Source organism: Aquarana catesbeiana, linkage group LG07 (assembly GCF_042186555.1).
Source record: "Aquarana catesbeiana isolate 2022-GZ linkage group LG07, ASM4218655v1, whole genome shotgun sequence".
Lineage (NCBI taxonomy): Eukaryota > Metazoa > Chordata > Amphibia > Anura > Ranidae > Aquarana > Aquarana catesbeiana.
The window spans coordinates 294,661,210-294,684,019 of NC_133330.1; the positions used below are offsets into that span (position 1 = coordinate 294,661,210).

General features: G+C 41.8%; 1 protein-coding gene across 2 annotated transcripts in view; it reads left to right on the plus strand.

Moving 5' to 3' along the window:
- FAF1 (Fas associated factor 1) overlaps positions 1–22,810 on the plus strand; it is a 473,366-nt gene that overhangs the window by 367,528 nt on the left and 83,028 nt on the right. For both annotated transcript variants that reach the window (XM_073593564.1, XM_073593565.1), the window contains exon 15: positions 11,356–11,444. In XM_073593564.1, coding sequence (XP_073449665.1) covers positions 11,356–11,444 — 89 coding nt within the window. The remainder of the gene's footprint in view (positions 1–11,355; positions 11,445–22,810) is intronic.

A 22,810-nucleotide genomic window follows, 5' to 3' on the forward strand; every position in this document is an offset into this window, starting at 1 on the left:
ACATGTGGCCTCTTCCCAGAACGGTTGTATCCGGGGACAGTATCATAACAGGTGATGGTCACACTTCCAGCATCATTAAGAAGCACCTGGGTATATTTTGCTCAGTTTTTGTAGTGTCATATAGACCCTGTGAACTATTTTGAATTGGATTAAAAACGGTCTCTGACTGAGGAGGGGGGGGACAATTAAGGGAAAATTCCCTAAATATGGAAAAGTCTGAAGGATTAAATACAATAGCTAATAACCCTGTTTGTATTTTTGTTGTGTATTTAGTAGTTTTTCCTGGCATTTAGTTTTAACGGTTCAAATATATTGTGTGGTTTAATCCTCAAAAGCTAAAATTCTATAAGTGACACATTATTTCATCTCCTGCTGACTGGGTAGTAGACCAATAATACTAACAGAGTTCAGCACATGTGCTCTGAAGGAACGGCCACCTGGACCATTCCTACAGAGTCCTGTGCCTTAAACACGGCTCCCGCACACATGCGCCGGAGTGACGGTGTTCACAACTCCAGCCACTCACACAGGTGGAGTCCACAAACCCAGAAGTAAGACCGGGTGAAGATGGAAGGGCTTTGTTCTAAGGTACGTTTCACATAATGTGCTAGTATGCGATGCATACTAGCACATTATGGCTTTTCCTTGCAGGTTTAAAAAAAAAAAAAACTGCGGTTTACTACCTCTTTAACTGCATATTTTCCCGGCCACAAACCACCCATTATATTTCTCTCCATTCTGGTAAGTTCTCACACTACATACAGTAGCTGTTAAATCAAAAGAACATTGTACACTCAGATTGCAACGTGTCTGTCCAGCTTTAGATTTGTAAGGGTGTGCACAATCCCTCTCCCATATCAAATACTATGTTGTTATTCTCTGGGGAAAAATAGGAGCTAATTTTTCTTTCTTAAAAGTTTCAAAAACTGTGTGTGGAATTGTTGATAGATGTGTTGCATTATCCTGGCCATGCAATAAAATCCTGTTGAGTGTAACCTTTCAGCAGCTAGAAAATGTCACCACAGAATGAACTTTTAAAACCGAAATGATTACTCTTTTCCTGACCTTGCTGGCTTTACGGCCCGCTAATTACCTTTTTTACTTCTCAAGACTACAGGTAATCAGCATTGTATGCTGACCTTTTTTATATAACTTCAAATGTCAGCTAAGCTTTACTTCAAGTAACAGTTAAAGTGGTTGTAAAGTCACCTGTATTAATTAGTTTGATTCTCTCTGTTTTAGGTCCCTGTTCAGTACAGTGTGTGTGTGTGTTTTCTTAAAATTTTAATGCTAAATACCTTCTTTGCAGAGCCCTGCTGTCCTGTCATGTGACCTCCCTCTGCCTCCCTTCCCAAGTAAGTGAGTACAGTGGGAGGGGCTGAGATTCCCCTATGATGAATGCAAGCTAGCAGGGGGAGGTCACATGTCTGCACAGTAGGGCTCTGCAAAGAAGGTATTTAGCATTATAATTTTAGGAAAAAACACACACACTGTACTGAACAGGGACCTAAAACAGAGAGGATCCGAGTAATCAATACATGTTTCTTTACTTTACAAGCACTGGAGCAGCTGCATTACACATGAGAGGGGAGGGGCGAGGAGGAGATTGGCTCTCTTACAGACTACAGAACTGACAGGGAGAGTGGGAGGGGGAGATGCAGGCACTGATGAGAGAGCTTTATGCCAGAGGCACATAAACTGACCACACTACCGGAGATCAGGAGCCATGATAAACATGGTCAGTTTACAGGGGGGAAGGCAGGATCGGGCAAAATCAGCCAGGTATTGTACAGCATAGAAAGGGACAATTGACATGGCAAAAGCACTGTGCTATATCTAATGCCTTAAAGGAACAGGAGCATGTTTTGTTTTGTTTTGTTAGGGTTACAACCAGACACTTCTGTAGTCCAATTCCTTATTAGTCAAAGATGGAAACCTTGATTATTTTGATTGGACAGTTCAAAGCCAACTCCAGTTCCCCCCCTTTGGAGCAGCCCCTGCACCCTTATTTTTAAAATAAAAACTTCTATACATACCCACACGTTTTTCCAGGTGTCTTCAGTCCAACATCATAACTTTGTGGGTCCTTTTTTTTCGCCTCCTTTTTCTCCAGTGGTGGATGGGTTATAAATGCTGCAGAGAAGTGCACCAATAAAGAATTGGCAGCATTCTCCTAGGGGGTCCATAGTGGCACAATGAAAAGCCCATGGGGGTGAGGGGGACCTTGATGCCCGGGGGCTTACAAGAGGTGAATTGAACGACATTAGGCATTATTCAACCCAGAAGAGGGCCAGCACCAGTTCACAGAGCTAGGGGGCAGTGCTGGAGATAAGGGTGAGTATTGTAACAAAAGCAGTTTTTTTTCTTCTTTTTTACATGTCCTGATGACTTTTTTTTTTTTTTAAATCTGAGCTTGGGCTCTCCACCCAACGGGCATCCTAGCATCTCTTGTGATAAAGGGTAGTAGGTATACAGGATTTATATATTGGAACACTTCATTATCCCTGGGAGAAATTGATATCATGATAGAGGAACTTTGCAACCATTAAAGGGATTGTAAAGGTACGTGTTTTTTCACCTTAATGCATCCTATGCATTAAGGTGAAAAAAACACTTGTCAGTGACCGGCCCCCCAGTCGTCGTCCCCCCCCCCCCCCGTTTTACTTACCTTACCTGAACCCTCAAACGCGGTCTCTCTGCCCAGGGTTCTCGGCTCTTGATTGGATAGATTGATAGCAGCACAGCCATTGGCTCCCGCTGCTCTCAATCAAATCCAATAGCGCGAGCGCCGGGCCGAGTCCTGCATTCGCCCTCTATGGACGCCGAATGCTGGACTTGGGAGCACACCCGCAAGGTAACCCCCTTGGGGAAGTGCTTCTCTGAGGGGGTTATCGGATGTGGGGAGGAGCCGCGAGAGCCATCGGGGGACCCCAGAAGAGCAGGTTCGGGGCCACTCTGTGCAAAACAAGCTGCACAGTGGAGGTAAGTATGATATGTTTGTTATTTATAAAAAAAAAAAAAAAAAATTACTTTTACAATCACTTTAAGGCTGGGTTCACACTGTTGCGAATTGAATACGAGTTTTCTCCGCATCCAATTCGCATGTCAGGAGACTGTGACCAGCTCTAAATGGAGCCGGTTCACACTGCTCCGGGACAGCTGCGAAGTGGTTTGCAGAAGAGTCTTGTACATCTTCTGGTTTGTTTCAGGTCCAAATTCAGACTAAATTCGGGCCTGAAACGCACCCAACCCCTGCTGTGAGACGCTCCGCACAACACTGTGAACCCAGCCTAAAAGTTTTTCCCCTGCTTGAAATGGTCAGGTTCTGCTTGAATATGGAATGGATGTTTGGAAAAAATGGTCATACATTGAATACATCTGCTCCTGACTGATTGACACCACTGTTTCTTTTTTTGTTTTTTTGCCCCCGCAAGATATACAAATTTGTTGAATAAGTTACGTGTCTATTAAGTTCAAGCTCCCACAGAGTCTAGCACTTTTGGTCCAGAGTAAGGCATAACAAAATCCTTTGGGCAGCTGTGGCCAATTTCACCTTAAAGGAGAAAAAATAAATTTCTCCCTGACCCCACAAAGGCAGCAGAATTAATTTCCTGAATCAAAATAGTTCCATGCTTTCTTTTTGTAATTATCACAGGACACCATTAGTTGTAAGAAAAACTTCCAGTTCATTGTTTAATTATTTATTCTTTTATTATTTGCGTTATATACTGTATTTTGTGCTTGGTTGCTTTCTCCATAAAGAACCATTGCTATATTGGCAGAGAAGTCTGTACACAAACGGTCTCCCCTTGTCCTTTTGTATAGTCCTTGGGATTAAAAAAAACTATTTTGCCGGATCTTTGTATTGACCTTGGATAATTTTTTCTGAGTTCATAAACGTTCAGCTGGGTCCTAGACTGAACTCACTGTCTCCTGATTCCCTCATTAAAATTAACGTTTCACAGTTTTAATACGGTTCTAGGTTTGGGTTATTAAAGGCTGAGACATCCAAGTTTTGTGGAGACATGTTAATATTTACAAAAATAAAGAAAATGGTATATACAGTTGTGCTCATAAGTTTACATACTCTGGCAGAATTTATGATTTCTTGGACATTTTTCAGAGAATATGCATAACACAAATACTTTTCTTTCACTCATGGTTAGTGTTTGGCTGAAGCCATTTATTTTCAGTCAACCGTGTTTACTCTTTTTAAATCATAATGATAACAGAAACTACTCAAATGACCCTGATCAAAAGTTTACATACTCCAGTTCTTAATATTGTGTATTGCCCCCTTAACATCAAAGACAGCTTGAAGTCTTTTGTGGTATTTGTGGATGAGGCTCTTTATCTTCTCAGATGGTAAAGCTGCCCATTCCTCTTGGCAAAAAGCCTCCAGTTCCTGTAAATTCTTGGGCTGTCTTGCATGAACTGCACTTTTGAGATCTCCCCAGAGTGGCTCAATGATATTGAGGTCAGGAGACTGAGATGGCCACTCCAGAACCTTCACTTTATTCTGCTGTAGCCAATGACAGGTTGACTTGGCCTTGTGTTTTGGATCATTGTCATGTTGGAATGTCCAAGTACGTCCCATGTGCAGCTTCCTGGCTGATGAATGTTCCTCCAGTATTTGATAACCTACTGTATTCATCTTGCCATCAATTTTGACCAAATTTCCTTTGTAGCTCACACATCCCCAAAACATCAGCAATCCACCTCTGTGTTTCATAGTAGGAATGGTGTACCTTTCATCATAGGCCTTGTTGATTCCTCTCCAAATTTAGTGTTTATGGTTGTGGCCAAAAAACTCAATTTTGATCTCACTCCAAATGACTTTGTGCCAGGGGCTTGTGTCTGTGCTGTTTGGCGTCTTGTAAGCAAGATACTTTGTGGCATTTGCGTAGTAATGACTTTCTTCTGGTGACTCGACCATGCACCCCATCTTTCTTCAAGTGCCTCCTTATTGTGCATCTTGAAACAGCCACACCACATGTTTTCAGAGAGTCCTGTATTTCACCTGAAGTTATTTGTGGGGTTTTTCTTTGCATCCCAAAAATTTTCCTGGCAGTTGTGGCTGAAATTTTAGTTGGTCTACCTGACCGTGGTTTGGTTTCAACAGAACCCCTCATTTTCAACTTCTTGATTAGAGTTTGAACAGTGCTGATAGGCATTCTCAATTCCTTGGATATCTTTTTATATTCCTTTCCTGTTTTATACAGTTCAACTATCATTTCCCACAGATCCTTTGACAATTCTTTTGCTTTCCCCATGACTCGAATCCAGAAACGTCAGTGCAGCACTGGATGAAAGATGCAAGGCTCTGTCAGGAGTCCAGAAACTCATTGACCTTTTATACCAGGGATATGCAATTAGCGGACCTCCAGCTGTTGCCTATGCCTCTGGGTGTCATGCTTGTGGCTGTCAGAGTCTTGCTATGCCTCATGGGATTTGTAGTTCTACAACAGCTGGAGGTCCGCTAATTGTATATCCCTGCTTTATACACACACACTAATTACAAGCAAACAGATCACAGGTAAGGATGGTTACCTTTAATAGCCATTCAAACCCCTTTGTGTCAACTTGTGTGCATGTTATCAGGCCAAAATCACTAAGGTATGTAAACTTTTGATCGGGGTCATTTGGGTAATTTCTGTTGTCATTGTTGTGTCATTATGATTTGAAAAAAGTAAACACAGTTGATTGCTAATACATGGCTTCAGCCAAACACTTATGCCCCGTACACACGGTCGGACTTTGTTCGGACATTCCGACAACAAAATCCTAGGATTTTTTCCGACGGATGTTGGCTCAAACTTGTCTTGCATACACACGGTCACACAAAGTTGTCGGAAAATCCGATCATTCTGAACGCGGTGACGTAAAACACGTACGTCAGGACTATAAACGGGGCAGTGGCCAATAGCTTTCATCTCTTTATTTATTCTGAGCATGCGTGGCACTTTGTGTGTTGGATTTGTGTACACACGATCGGAATTTCCGACAACGGATTTTGTTGTCGGAAAATTTTATAGCCTGCTCTCAAACTTTGTGTGTCGGAAAATCCGATGGAAAATGTGTGATGGAGCCTACACACGGTCGGAATTTCCGACAACAAGGTCCTATCACACATTTTCCGTCGGAAAATCCGACCGTGTGTACGGGGCATAACCATGAGTGAAAAAAATGTTTTTGTGTTATCATTCATATTCTCTGAAAAATGGCCAAGAAATCATACATTCTGCCAGGGGTATGTAAACTTATGAGCACAACTGTATATAGTTTTTTTTTTTTTATTGCTTGTATTAAACCTCATATTGATAGAGTATAAACAGCTTGCTTTAATATTTGTCTGGGTATTTAGAAGTGCCATTATTCTTTATCTGTTCTTCTCCTGGTCTGCTTTCTTTATATACTCTATTACAAAACTGATGTATTCGTTTTTTGTCTCATTTCCTGAATAAAAGGCTCACAGTCTGAGCAACAGCATCATTTAGTTTGCCTGCTATGTCACCTAAAGTGGAACTAATATTTTGAGGCCCCCAGGAGTTCTTGTCATAATGTGCAAGTACAGTGGGTATAGAAAAGAATCACTCACATTTTGTTGCTTTGCAGCATGAAATGAAGACAAACGCAGTTTTTGTTTTATCCAGCTGTATTTACTAGTGCAACTTATAACATCCAAATGACAGATATAACACCAACATGTCAGAATTCTTTTAAATAAAATGACAGAATCGCTGAGTTGGAAAAAGGATCACCCCATTGTGTCAGTATTTTTTTGAACCACCTTTTGCTTTAATTACAGCCTTTCGTCTGTTGGGATATGTGTCTACTAACTTTGCACATTTAGACTTTGCAATATTTGCCCACTCTTTGCAGAACTGTTCAAGTTCAGTTAAAGTGTTACTAAACCCACAACAGTAAAATCAGTCTGTATATGCAGTAAAGCATGCTTGTTATACTCACCGTGGAACCTAAGAGGTTAATCCTCTGCATTGTGTAAAAAAAGGTTGTTTGATCTTGTATGCACAGATCCTCCCCTGCCTGCACTGTCCCCCTGGACAAGTTCGGATAACACAGAGCCTTTGGAGTCCAGCTGCACATGCTCAGTTTGGTGTGGATTGCTAGAGAGGTTTTTTTCTTTTTTTGTCTTGGGAGAGTGCATGCGATTGGCACAGGGCCAATCAGCACTGTCCAGACAGAGGTTCAGGAGCCCTGCATCCTGATAGGACAGCTCAGTGCAGTATGAAAACTCCTCCCACAAGCTTCACCAGAAACTGACAGAAATCACAGGACTGCTATATACTGCTAATGAGAAAAGGTATTTTGCAGTTTATATTTACTGATATAATTGCATTTCCATGTTCTGTGTACTGTGGGAGACCAGATATAGTGAATGCAGAGTCCTGGGTTTAGTAACACTTGAAATTTGATGGCGACCGTTTGTCGACTGCAGTCTTCAAGTCTTTCCACAGATTTTCAATGGGGTTTAAATCTGGACTCTGACTAGGCCATGCATGGACATTTCTTTTTATCTCCTTCAACCACTGTATGGTCATGTTTGCTGTGTGCTTTGGGTCATTGTCATGTTGGAAGGTAAACCTTTTTTCCCATTGACAACTTTCTGGCAGAGGGCAGCAGATTTTCCTCAAGAATTTGATGGCATTTTTCCCCATCCATTTTTCCTTCTATCCTGACAAGTGCTCCAGTCCCTGCTGCAGAGAAACACCCCCATAACAGGATATTACCACCTCCATGCTTTACTGTAGGAATTAAGTTATTTGAATGGTGAGCTGTACTGGATTTCCGCTGGACATATTATTTGGTGTTGAGGCCAAATAATGAAATTTTAGTCTGATCTGTGCATAACAACTTTTGTCATGTGGCTGCAGAATCTTCAAGGTGCGTTTTGGTAAAGTTCAGTTGTGACTACATGTGGTCTTTCTTGAGGAGTGGCTTTTTTCTTGCAACCCTCCCATACAAGCCACATTTGTGGAGAATTTGTGATATTGTCACATGCACACAATGACTACTCTTTGTTATAAATTCCTGTAACTGCTTCAGGGTTGCTGTAGGCCTCTTGGTAGCTTTGACCAGTTTCCTCCTGGCTCTTTCATTCAGTTTGGTGCAACCTCCTGATCCAGGGAGGGTCTGTGTTGTACCAAATACCTTCCACTTATTAATATACTTCACTGTGCTTCTAGGCATTGAAATTTTTTGGTATCTATTCCCTGACTTGTGCCGGTCCACAACTTTATCCCAGAAATCTTTTGACAGTGCCTTGTCACACATAGTTGATTGTTTGCTTCAGTTGCACTATCAGGGACTGAAATGCTCCAGGAAAGCTCTTTTCATGCTGGGCTAATCAACATGACCACAGCTGATCACAGTTGAAAGTCAAATGGCTTTGTGTGCCACTGAGAAGGTGATTTTGAGGAGAAGGGTGATCCTTTTTCCAACTCCAGTGATCCTGTTTTTGATTTTTTTTCCTGACCTGTTGGTGTTATATCTTTCACTTGGATGTTATAAGGTGCACTGAGTAAATACAACTGGATAAAACGAAAACTGTCTGTCTTCATTTCAAGCTGCAAAGCAACAAAATGGGGTTGTTTTAAAGGGGGATTATTATTTTCTATAACCATTGTATGTACAGTATATTTGCTGGTGTTCATTCTTATGGTATCCCTGTCTTTCAAAAAGTTCTATTCTGCAGCTCTTCTTGGCGCTCTATTGACAATGCTTCCATCTTCTCCTTGTCTTTCTCTTGTTCCAAAATCTTTAGCCCTTCCTACTGGCTAGGTTGAGATGACACATGTGCACAGGAGTAAGGCAGGCCATATGTTATGCAGTTTTCTTTCCTTCAACCACGGGTTTAAGGAAAGAAGCTCGCTCGATTCCTCCATCAGCACAGTCTGTGTTAATGGGGGAATCCCTTACATAGCTCTGTTGTGTTCTGTCAGCAGGGAGTACGGGAAGCCTTCCCCACCAGCCGAATACAGTGATCACTGCTAGAGCTGGGCGATTTTCTCCAAAAAATAATTCTGCGATTTTGTTTATTTTTTTTTTTTTTTTAAAAACTCGATTCACGATTCGAATCGAGTTTTTTTTTTTTTTGATGGACACCGCGCCAGTCCTGAGGAGCTGCGGGCAGGCGTTTTTAGGCGAGGCCGCTGCTTCGGCCTAGTCCGCGGCGTCCGGCCTCGCGGACTAGGCCAAAGCCGCGGCCTCACCTAATGACTCCTGCCCGCAGCTCCTCAGGACCGGCGCGGTGTCAGCGCCGGTCCTGGTGAAAAAAAAAAACTAAAAAAAACAATTTGCTGAAAATTTGAATCAATTTGACCTCTCAACTCAATTCAAGATTCAAATCAATTTTTTCCCCAGCCCTAATCACTGCCTGCAGCTATGGTTGCTGGCAATGATCAGACAAAAAACCTGACAGGCTGGTTGTACTGAAGTTGATCGATGGATCAACTTTAGTTCAACCAGCCTGCCCATAGTTGGATTAACATTTGGTTCAGCAGGATTTAGATCCCTCTATGGCCGGCTCTACTTTGTCCCAGCAATAGCCAACCACAAATGAACCATAGATGACTCAGGGCCAGTATTGGCTTTTGAATGGCTGCGATGTCAACCAATGAATTTTGCTCTGGTGTGGACTGCTTTGTTTGACTCTCTCTTGAATAGGCATTCAGTACCCGTGCCACATGTTTTTTCATCTGTCTGATTTGTAGCTTGAAACATGTCAAAGCAACACAGAAGTACCAGAAAGCAGTCTTTTATTTAATTACCCCTTCAACACATTGAACTATTTTTGCAGATTAGACCATGACCTGTATATAAGAAGCTGAGTGATGTGCTATAGAACCTGGTGTCTGTTTAGTGACTGCTTTTATCTAACCTGGAAAAAAATCACAAAGAGTACCGCGCTGTCAAAAAAAAAATACGTGAAAAAGCAGCCAACACAACAATGTAAATAAAATGGTCAAAAAAAGGAGGGGGGGGTGCAGCGCTATAAACAAATAAATACCAAGAATGTAATTGTCGACAATGATGTCACAATAAAAGAAGTTAAATATTATGTGAACAGTGACATAAATATACAGTAAATAAAGTGACATATGACCAGTATAAAGATCAATAAAAATAAATGTCCATATGTGATGAAAAGGGACCACATATAATGGTGAATCCCTGTGGTGAGTGATCCAAAGCAAGCATGTGACAATCATTAAAATCTTGAGCAGACATCAAAGTGAATGGTGAATAACCATGAAAAGACCACCACCGAAAGTACTAGTCTCTTACCAGAAAGATTGGACTTGTACAGGTGTACACCTGACAAGCCAATCAAGCTTGGAAGGTAACCAATGAGGCACGCGGTCGTCCCCAGATGATGCCTGTTTAGGCGAAACGCGTTGGCATTTCTTGCTGGTCCACAGTTATTGTCTCTTTTTCAAGCGCTTGTATTCCTATTGGCAAATGTAAGTGTAATACCTATGATTTTACCTGGAATAAATATCCCATACAGTATTACGCTACCCTGTTTCCCTGAAAATAAGACCTAGCGTGATTGTCGGTGATGGCTGCAATATAAGCCCTACCCCCCAAAAATAAGCCCTACCCTGAAATGAAGACCTACAAGGACTTTAACTAGGGCTTATTTGGGGGGTAGGGCTTATATTGCAGCCATTACCGACAATCACGCTAAGTCTTATTTTCAGGGAAACAGGGTATGTGCCCTATCTCTTTCCTTTATCTATGGTATGGCTAATTTGCATCTGCATGTAAGCTGTCCATCCAGACGCTGTATTCCATACATTGAATTGGTGCTTGATTGGCTTGTCAGGTGTACACCTATACAAGTCCAATCTTTCTGGTAAGAGACTAGTACTTTCGGTGGTGGTCTTTTCATGGTTATTCACCATTCACTTTGATGTCTGCTCAAGATTTTAATGATCGTCACATGCTTGCTTTGGATCACTCACCACAGGGATTCACCATTATGTGTGGTCCCTTTTCATCACATATGGACATTTATTTTTATTGATCTTTATACTGGTCATATGTCACTTTATTTACTGTATATTTATGTCACTGTTCACATATTATTTAACTTCTTTTATTGTGACATCATTGTTGACAATTACATTCTTGGTATTTATGTGTTTATAGCGCTGCACCCCCCCCCTCCTTTTTTTTTTTTTTAATCTAACCTGGAAACTGACCTTTTGATTTGGCTTCAGTTGGTTATTGCACCACATTTTTTCTCATTGTGGTTTTAAAATCTGCTCCTAGGAAATGTTTTAAATCTGAAATTATTATTATTAATTTTTTACTGACTCTTTTTACCAGGGAACACATCTGTGGACGAGCTTATGATGAGACTTATCTCAGCAATGGAAATCTTCTCAGCCCAGCAACAGGAAGATATCAAGGATGAGGTAACCAGCAAACATAGAAACATAAATAAGTGACAGGAGAACAAGTGGTCCAAAGACTCTGGGCCTTTTTCTATTTTTTTTTTTTAATCTTTCTGTCTGAGTACAGATCTAGGTCTGTCCCAAGCTATATATATATATATTCTCATATTCATTCTCATATATATATATATATATATATATATATATATATATATATATATATATGTACGTATTCTCAGGATCCTTTTGAGCTTTCCTCCTGCTAGTTTAAGGTTTTGGTACTGTTCTTGATATTGGCTTCATATTGAAAACACTGCCCTCCTAAACCCTTTTCATGCCCTTAATGTATCTAAATATTTCAGTCACGTCCCCTACTTTCCCATATTTCCTCAAGACTGTATACCTTAAGCCCCTAGATTATCTCCTGATATGTTTTATCCCTCAGACCTTTCACTATATTGTTCATCTCTGGGGTCATCCATTCTTATCAATATATTTTTGTAAGTTAGGTCTGCGGAACTGGACACGGTATTCTAAATAATGGCTAACTAACGATCTGTATAGGGTGATCAGGACCCCCTTCCCCCCTGCTGGTGAACCCTATAGTGATAACTAAAAATCTACGGTATATAAGGAAATCAGGATCTTCTTCCTCCTGCTGGTGATCCCTCTAGTGATAGCAAAAGGTCTATATAGGGGAATTAGGATCTTCTTCCTCCTGCTGGTGATCCCTCTAGTGATAGCTTAAGCGAGTCAGTTCATCTGCTATCTCTGTCTCTAAAAACTTGAAAGTAAACTGGTAGTCCGCAGTGATAGTACTGAAGGTTCGTGTTAGAGAACCAGTCACTATACAGCAATTGTTATTCTGTTGACTTCAGGTGACCTCTGACGCTGTGATAAATCCAGCTTTGGAAAGCGCCATCTTTTTTTCCTGAGAGCTCAAAGTGTGAAAGCTCCCAAAAGTGGTATTTCAGTTTTTAGTTAACAGTTTATTATATCTTTTGGGATGAAATATTAGCACTTGAGTTTCCAGGTCTGCATACCCTTCAAGGACGATATATGTGGTTGTACCATCCCTATTACAATTTCAATTGTATTTTATGTTCTAGAAAATGTTTACTTTATGTTGTCATGGGAATTGCTGCTACTAGCATTTAGCAGACTGCTACGATTGCCAGTCTGGTAACAAAGACTGTAATGATTGAAGGAAGTGTACAATAAAAAAAGGACATGGTGTATGGCCAAAATAGAGCAAGTCTCTAAAACAATCGATATAAAAACAGAGACCGGCTCAGTCCATAAGTCCATCGGTCATTAAAAACTAGTGGCAGCCATCCTGAGAATTTGTCCAACTCTGAAAAATGGAAGAGAGAGGGGGGAGGCGCCACCTGAGTGTAGTATTAATGTACAGGCTTTATTATTACAGGGTTAAAAACACACACAAGATATAATTGATAAAAGTGCTCATCGATGGTACTCAGCCCTGGTGGGTCCCACCGTCCTGCAGGCTCCCCGGGTGTCATCCATGCTGCTTAAAGGAGATGGTAGGAGGCACAGAGGTCTCTGTAAGTCCAGGAAGTCTTACGTCGGACCAGCGTGGAACGCACGGGCAGAAGTAACGTCAGCGGAGGGGATTCCACGCTGGTCTGGCGTGAGTCTTCCTGGACCTACAGGGACCTCCATGCCTCCTACCATCTCCTTTCAGCAGTGTGGGTGACGCCGGTGGAGCCTGCAGGACGGTGGGACCCCCCCAGGGCTGAGTACCATCGATGAGCACTTTTATCAATTATATCTTGTGTGTGTGTTTAACCCTGTGATGATAAAGCCTGTAAATTAATACTACACTTAGGTGGCCCTCCCCCTTTCTCTTCTCTCTTCCAGTGATTGAAGGAAGGAATATTCTTGTTACTCATAGCAGACACTCTGCTTCTGACTCTCTTTACAGTAGCAACATTAGTAGATGCTGAATGGTTGCTTAGAACAACGTATACACCTTGTTCACCTTTCGGCAGATACTTTAGATATCCATGTTGGTCATTCACATGCAGACATGAAAATGGTTCTCAGTTGTCCTTCTTTTCAGGTATACCTTTCCTTTCTTGCCCTGTTTTAAGTCTGATGTATTACAAGGTAGAGATATACTAATTTATTAACAAATGTAATTATTTTGCTTTGATCAAGACCTGCTTTGAATTAATCATTGTAAGTAAACTTAAACTCTGCAGGATTACATTAAAAATATATATATATTTGTCCTTTCATTTATTACTGCATCCAAGGCCTGATACTTTAGCTTGACAATCAGGGAAAAAGAACCCAACTGAAGTCTTGACGGTTCCTGTCCTGTCAACTGGACTTACGTCATACAGTGTTTCCTAACCCTTGAGGATGCATAGTATGATCAAATAACAGAGCTCTGAACAAGGGAATTTGTCACTATAAAAAAGGTAACACTACTGACCGGTATAAAGTGAAGGTACATGGAAGTGCCTGCAGATATCACCTGCAATTGTTTCCTCTATATCTAAATACCAGGCCTTTCTGAGCAAGTAAATCTTTGACACTTCTGGGTAGTGTTGGAGGTGGGCTGCTTCCTCCCCCACATTCCTCTTGGGCCGTCACTGTGTGGGCTGCCTCAATGGCCAATAGTAATGTCTCAGGTAGAAGAGGATTGGGCAGTTGCTTCATTTCAAAGAAGTGGCAGTATTTTGCCTGGTAAGAGTGGCCCAGCAGATGCCTGCTCTTTACACCTGCTAGCAGCTTTTTTTTTTTTTTTTTCGTCAGTCACTTTAAGAGGACTGTAATGAACTACAGCTATTTCATTTGGTACTGTTGTGTTCTCTCAGATGCTGGAAGACTGTGCTGGTACAGTATTTGTTTTTGTTTTTTTGCTACCATTTGTCCCAACACCGCTTGACCTCCGTAAGACTTACCCCCCTTCATGACCAGGCCATTTTTTGCGATACGGCACTGCGTTACTTTAACTGACAACAGTCATGCAACACCAATAATCTACCCCAATAAAATGTGTCTTTTTTTTTTTCCCTACAGATAGTTTTCTTTTGGTGGTATTTTATCACCCCTGTGTTTTTTATTTTTTTGCCCTATAAACAAAAAAAGACCGAAAAGAAAAAAAAAAGAAAAGAAAAATGTTTTTCTTTCTACTTTAAAACATATCCAATAAAAAAAAATCTATGTTTTTCAAAAATTTAGGCCAATATGTTTTCTGCTTGTCTTTGGTAAAAAAAAAATCACAATAAGTGTATCTTGATTGGTTTGCGCAAAAGTTAGTGTCTAAAAACTATGAGATATATATACTGGAATTTTTGTGCATTTATTTATTTTTAATATTAGTAATGGCAGCGATCAGCGACTTATAACAGGACTGCAATATTGCGACGGACAACTAACTTTGTGGGAACCAGTGACACCAGTACAGTGATCAGTGCTAAAAATATGCACTGTCACTGTACTAATGACACTGGCTGGGAAGGGGTTAAACATCTAGGGCAATCAAAGGGTTAAATATGTGCCTAGCCAGTGTTTTTGTGCACTGTGTGAGGTGCTTTTTTTTACTAGGGGAAGTAATGGATTGTCTTTCCCTGCTTTGCAGTCAAAGAAAATCCATTACTTCCCCCCTGTCAGAATGAAGCTCTGCCTTGTTTATGTAGACAGAGCTCTTTCCTGTGTGTCTTTCCGACGATCGGTGGGTACCGGTGAACATCCATTCGCTGGAACCCACAGATCGGCTTTGGCTGTGACAAATTTACAGCAAGTGGTGTGCCTCCTACCTGGAAATTCAGAATGACTTATACAGTGCCTTGAAAAAGTATTCATGATCCTTGAAATTTTCCACATTTTGTCATGTTACAACAAAAAATGTGGCACATAATTGTGAAGTGGAAGGAAAATGATAAATGGTTTTCAACATTTTTTACAAATATCTGAATTTGTATTCAGCTCCCTTTACTCTGAAACCCCTAACTAAAATCTAGTGGAACTAATTGCCTTCAGAAGTCACCTAATTAATAAATAGAGTCCACCTTTGTGTAATTTAATCTCAGTATAAATAGTATAGTATAAAGCTGTTCTGTGAAGCCCTCAGAGGTTTGTTAGAGAACCTTAGTAAACAGCATCATGAAGGCCAAGGAACACACCAGACAGATCAGGGATAAAGTTGTGGAGAAGTTTAAAGCAGGGTTAGGTTATAAAAAAAAAATCCCAAGCTTTGAACATCTCACAGAGCACTGTTCAATCCATCATCCGAAAATGGAAAGAGTATGGCACAACTGCAAACCTACCAAGACATGGCCGTCCACCTAAACTGACAGGCCGGGCAAGGAGAGCATTAATCAGAGAAGCAGCCAAGAGCCCCATGGTAACTCTGGAGGAGCTGCAGAGATCCACAGCTCAGGTGGGAGAATCTGTCCACAGGACAATTTTTAGTCGTGTACTCCACAAATCTGGCCTTTATGGAAGAGTGGCAAGAAGAACGCCATTGTTGAAAGAAAGCCAGAAGAAGTCCCGTTTGCAGTTTGTGAGAAGCCATGTGGGGGACACAGCAAACATGTGGAAGAAGGTGCTCTGCTCAGATAAGACCAAAATTGAACTTTTTGGCCTAAAAGGAAAACTCTGTGTGACAGAAAACTAACACTGCACATCACCCTGAACACACCATTCCCATTGTGAAACATGGCGGTAGCAGCATCATGTTGTGGGGATGCTTTTCTTCAGCAGGGACAGGGAAGCTGGTCCAAGTTGATGAGAAGATGGATGGAGCCAAATACAGGGCAATCTTAGAAACAAACCTGTAAGAGTCTACAAAAGACTTGAGATTGGGGTGGAAGTTCACCTTCCAGCAGAACGACCCTAAATATGCAGCCAGAGCTACAATGGAATGGTTTAGATCAAAGCATATTCATGTGCTAGAATGGCCCAAAGTCCAGACCTAAATCCAATTGAGAATCTGTGGCAAGACTTGAAAATTGCTGTTCACATACGCTCTCCATCCAATCTGACAAAGCTTGAGCTATTTTGCAAAGAAAAATGGGCAAAAATGTCCCTCTCTAGATGTGCAAAACTGGTAGAGACATCCCCAAAAAGACTTGCAGCTGTAATTGCAGTAAAAGGTGGTTCTACAAAGTACTGACTCAGGGGGAGTATTGACTCACGCCACACTTTTCAGATATTTTTTTTGTCAAAGATTTTAAAATCAATTCATCATTTTCCTTCCACTTCACAATTATGTGCCACTTTGTGTTGGTCTATCACATAAAATCCCAATAAAACATATTTGTTTTTGGTTGTAACATAACAAAATGTGGAAAATTTCAAGGGGGTATGAATACTTTTTCAAGGCACTGTATACGTGATTCTGCCTGTAACAGTAAATCTGCTATGGGGCGGTCAGCAAATGGCTATGTAAAAAAAAGCTTGCGATATTTCCCTTAGAAATCTGGCAAATGTTTCGTTTATTTATTTTTTATTAGCCCTTGAAACATGTTGTGTTTTTTTTTCTTTTTTTTTTTTTTTTTTTTTTTTTTTTTTTTTTTTGCTAAAGCTGACCTTTTTTAGTCTCTGCAAATGTCTGACATTTGCCTTTGGTGCATGCAGTTATTATAATTTTTTTTGTCTGAAAAAAGGGATGGATAACCAGGGCTGTGACAAAGGCTTGTCTGTTGCCTTAAAAAAAAATGGTACTAAAAGCTCCACTCTCACAATGTTGGAAGGTGTGCACATGAATGTGTACTACCTGTTACAGCCTGTTTCTACTTTCTGAACTGTTATTAAACAAATAATTTTATAGATGGCTTATGTTTCAGCTTTAGTGGTCATTATTAAAGTGCGTTCAGAGAACGTGGTATTCTTTACAATGTATATATTTGCGGAGTGGGGGTTAATGCGTGAAGTATTTATCTTATTATTATCTCGGTACGTTTTTAATACCCTCTTATCCGAAGGGAGAGGCTGAGTGGAGGAAAAAGGATCCTCTTAAGCTTAATCCTCCCGGCTCTCTTGTAGAGCCTGTTAACGCACTGTAATTGGCTGCTGAAACATTTGGAAAGTGGCCAGTTTTGCAGGGGGACACAGTTTTACAGTAATCGGAGATGCGCAAGGAAAGGGACAGTTTGTCTGATGTTCTTTGTGTTGCTGCCAGTGAAAGTCTGAGTGGCTGCAGCTAGGAATGTATGATGTGTGGCGGGTAATGATGAACCCTGGCCTGCTAAGTGCTCTGATTGACACCTCTGCTCTGCGGACCTTGTTCAGCCACGTCCATGGAATCCCTAGGGCGGAGTTCACCGAGGTTAACAATCGGTCAAGTTGTTAGCCATGTATGTTATTAAGGAAATGCCTATGGCCACGATGACATTTAACATCTTAAGATGTGTATTCAAAACTTATGAGTCATATTTTTGTGAACGAAACTGTGAGCAAAATTACCTTTTAAAATATAGCTAAACTTTTTTTTTTTTTCTCTCGTTTTGGGTAGAGTAGGCAAGGGTTAGAACCTGGGTTAAGTTGTTTTTTCATTGCTGTCAGTCACTTTCCGTATATATGTCCTGATGACCATTATCACGAGACAGAAAGTGATGAGATTGCCAAAATGGTATGTTGGCTACCAGAGCAGGTGGTAAGAGGAAACCTTCCAATGTTCACACCTGTTCTGGTAGCAAATATTTAACATCCCTGGCGGTTTTCCCAAGTGTGGCTCGGGGTTAATTTCAGTCCCATTAGCGGTAACCCCGAGCCACACTCGGGATTGCATTGCAGGATCCTGGTGCGGTGTACTTACCTTGTCCCCTGGATCCTGCGATGTCCCCCCGCTGTGTCCGCGGGCTCTGTCCTCCTCCCGAAGCCTCTGTGTGCCGGGCTCCATGCCCTGCGAGCGTTGCGGGGGCGGAGCCTGGCAGCAAATTCATAAAAGTGAATAATCATAACACATACAGTACACTGTAATCTTACAGATTACATTAGTGTATAAAATTATTTCACATCCCTTTTGTCCCCAGTGCTTTGTCCAGTGCCCTGCATGCAGTTTTATATGATATATACTGTTCTTTCTGCCTGGAAACTTTAGATTGTCCATAGCAACCAAAAAGTGTCCCTTTACATCAAAAGTGGTTTTAGACCAACTAGAAAACAGCGATCGTAAATTAGAACACTTGCAGAATTGAGCGATAGTGAATCGTGGGGAAATTTATTTTATTATTATTTCTATATTATTTTTTATAATTATTTATTTATTATATTATTATAATTTATGATTTTGTGTTTCAAACTTTATCATACCCGGGATATCTACTAGACTCTTGGTGGACAGATTTAAGTGTGTTATTGCTAAGAATTACAGGCCTACAATATAAAACGCCTAATTTCTATGCAAAATAATTGTACCGCTCTAAGATGCAAAAATCTGACATTCATACCGCCAGGGAGGCTACGAGGGAAATTTCTGTTTGGAGAGATTTTCACCTACTTCCTACCACATCTCTGGGCCTGGAAGTGAATCGAAACCACCCTACACTGATGACATAAAAAAAAATTTGCTCATTATGGCACACTTAGCTCTGGGTTTGCTTTCCTCCAGCAAAGTCCCCAATGTGGCAGTCACTAATGATATAACTCCATGCACATGCTCACTGTAGATAAATAATCCTGCCACCCAGCTTTGTTCTTGTTACCGATGACAGAAGTGTACCAGTACTTTTAATTGCATGTGTGCAATTAACAAACATTTGCTAGCAGACAGGTGTAAAGCTGGCCATAGACGGATCAAAATTTGTCTGGTTCAGCAGGGACCAGCCAAATTTCGATCCATGTGTGGCCATCCCCATTTGACAGAAGTGAACCGTTAGATCGACTTCTCTGCAACCAACAAGCTGGAAAACCTTGTTGGTCAGTGGCTGAAGCCGCTGATCCATGTATTCTGACAGTGTAGAGGATCCCACTGCTAAAATACAATGTCTTGGCAGGGGAGTTTGCTCCATCCATCTATAGTAAGCTTAAAGATGAGCTTCAGCCCCCCCCCCCCCCCCCCCCCCAAAAAAAAATAAAAAAATTAGCAGCTACAAATACTGTAGCAGCTGACTTTTAATATTAGGGCACTTACCTGTCCAGAAATCCAGCGGTGACCTCACCAGAGCAGATTTTTCTTTTGACTAAGGGGAAGATTTTCCTTGACTAAGGGAAACTAACAGTGAAGCCTTGCGGCCTCACAGCCAGTTTTCTGCTACGCATGCACGCTGCACTTTGTGAATGGGCCGGCTGCGAGGGAAGAGGGAACTTCCAGCTCAGTTCGTCACGGCAAACTAAGCCAAAAGTGAGAGCAGGTACCTGTCAGAACCAGGTACCCGCCCCCCCCCCTGACCCAAAAGGTGCCAATTGTGGCCCTCCTCCAGACCCTGAACATTCTCCCTTTCAGTCCCCCCACACACACACCCCAGCTTCTTCCTGCAAGCAGCACAAGGTAATGGGGGTGCACTGTGATGTAAGGGGGGGGGGGTTCTTGACTTCTGATGGCGAGGGGGCTCTTGACATCTGATGTAAGGGGGGTGGGGTGCTGTGGACATCTGCTTATAATTATTTTGTGAATAATACTTCGTCAGTTGAAAAGGAGGGTTGCACACCGCTGATATCATTCACAATAAACTTTATTGGAGCTTACTTAGACAGAACACCATAGCAGATATAGACGGTCCTTCAAGGGCAACCATAATGCTGATGCTGCCCGCTAAGAAATTGAGTTTGACATCCCCGATTTAAAGCATAACTATACTTTTGCATAAACTAATTCTTACTGCCTCACCTTTCTCTCCCTATGCTTGCTAAACCCCTTATAACTTTTAAAATCAGTTTGGCAGGTACCCAGTCCAAGAGCTGTAGCCTATGCCTGGCTGAGATGTGATTCAGTCCTTTTTTAAGATGGCAGGACTGTGCGATACTGCGGTTATCCATAGGCCCTAATAGAAATGCCAATAATTTGCTGGCTTGTCCCTAGACTGTTTTTTTTCCATTGGAGATACACATGCATAGTACTGGGTGTCGCCATCAACTCCTGTACCCGGTCACCTGCTGGGCTGAATTTAGTACAAGGGGGTATAGCTACAATAAGGAGGTCTAAGTGGGCAGTTATGATCAGGTTGTGTAAAGGTACACTTATCTTTTGACCTGTATGAATAGGTTAGCTTTGGATAGTCTGAGTTTTATCACAGTATAAGTCCGAGGTCATTTACTGCTTCTGTCTTCAAGCAACAGTCAATACAGGCCATTTTCCTCTGCTTGTATTACTGGTATGCCTGCCTTGTGTCTTTTTCTGTTAAACAGTGTTGTTCCCATCAGAGGCATAGCTAAAACCTGCAGGGCCCCAGTGCAAGAATTCATGAAGGGCCCCCCCCTCCCAGAACTCTGCCTCCCAAGGGAAGTGTGAAACCCAGCAGCTGAATTATCAAATTCAGCTTCTTAGCTTCACACTTCCCGTGGTGCACACACAGGAGGAGAAGGGCAGAAGGAGAAGGAGCAGATAGCCTCTCTCCTATGCGTGCGAGAGGGAGGGAGGGGGAACTGTCAGTGCAGGCTCTGGGCTGTATGAGAGATGCTCTCAGCTCAGAGTTCTGCAGCAAGCAACCCTGCTGGGGCCCCCGACAGTGGCGGAATGCCAGGGCCTGGTCACAACTGTGACCTTTGCGACCCTGGTAGTTCTGCCACTGGTTCTCATGTTCACTTTGACTACCGTCCACACATACAGAGCTTTGAATCTTCAGTCCCGTCTAGGCCATGCTTCTTCAAGTCATAGCTGAACATGTTTGTGCCAGAGAGAATAGTTCTGCTCCCATGATTCCCAGCTGTATATCCGCCATACATATGTAAACTGTATGATGTATTTGTTGGGGGGGATGGGAGGGGGGGCACAGAAGTATATTTTTAAATGTTTATGATGTTAGAGAATTCCTATTAAGTGGCTATATAATTTGCACAATTGCATTACAGTCCTTTTTAGTAAAATAGAATAGTTGCTTGTCAAAAAAAAAAATGAAAAGGAAATACTTAATTAAATCACCACTGACCCGCAGCCTCCCCGAAGTGGGTTCCCGGAATTAAGTCTGGCTGTGAAAAGTTAAGCATCTGAGCCAAAAAACGATTTTCTTTCTGCAGACTGACATGAGAAAAATCAATATTTTCCTTTTTGTGGCTTTGGTGTTTCAACACGTCTGTTTCCTCGAAATCCCATCCAGTAGTCTATTGTTCGTTCCTTACCTGGCCTCAGGAAGATCAAAATGTATCTAAATGCCAGCCCTTTTCAAGACAGACAATGGAAGACAGGATACAGATTCCAGCTTCTGCTACTGTTGTCATCTCAATGGTTACATGATGTTAATGAAAACCACAAGACGATCAACAAAATTGCTTTGTACTGTAAGAAAATAGTGTACTGCTGCAGTGTTTGCAGAGCTTGGAAGGGTTCATTGTTGTTTTTGTGGCTGGTTTTCTCTAGAATATAGTTAGAATTTTCTGATCTGATCTAATTTCAGCTTGATTTGGCACATCCCTACCATGGGGGCGGTGGACCTGGGTCACTCTGTATTGCTGAGAAACTAGGGGTCCCTGTGCGCCTGCTGTCCAACCTCTGTTTGGTGGATGTTCGAGTAATATGTAGGATACACTCTAGAACAAAAAAAAAGAAATAAAATCAGAGCAGAGTAGCCTTAAATCCCAACTCCATCAATTAGAAAAAATGTACTCTTGCAGTGGAGCCCCACTTGTGTCTAGGGGTGCTGGAATAGGGAGAAATACTTATTCTGTGATCCAGTAGGATCCCTTCAGCGTTGCAACCGATCCTGGTCCTCTCGCTTCCTGTTGTGTCTACAGGAAGTCAAAGGAAAATCTACCTAATGGCACACAGGTTGAGAGATGGGTTGCTCAAGTAGCATCATGTCACAAAAAGTCACAGATGTGTCCAAATTATGTACTTAAAGTGATGTTAAAGCTTCATTTTCATTTTAAATTAAAATAAGCAAACATGGTATACTTACTGGTTCTGTGCAGTGGTTTTGCACAGAGCAGCCCCAATCCTCCTCGGGTCCCCTGACGGCACTCCTGGCCCCTCCCCCACTCTGAGTGCCCCCATAGAAAGCTGCTTTCTACGGAGGCACTCGTGTGGGCTTACTCCCGAACCACCCTGTCTGCGTCTATTGACACAGACAGCAGGAATCACCCCCCCCCCCCCCCCGTCATAGGATTTGATTGACAGAAGTAGGAGTCAATGGCTCCCACTGCTATCAATCTGCTCATTGAGGAAGAACAGAGCCAGGAGAGCTGCTGCTCTTGTGCACATAGCTGGATTGAGATCGGGCTCAGACAAATATGGGGGGATCCTTTGCAACAGAAGG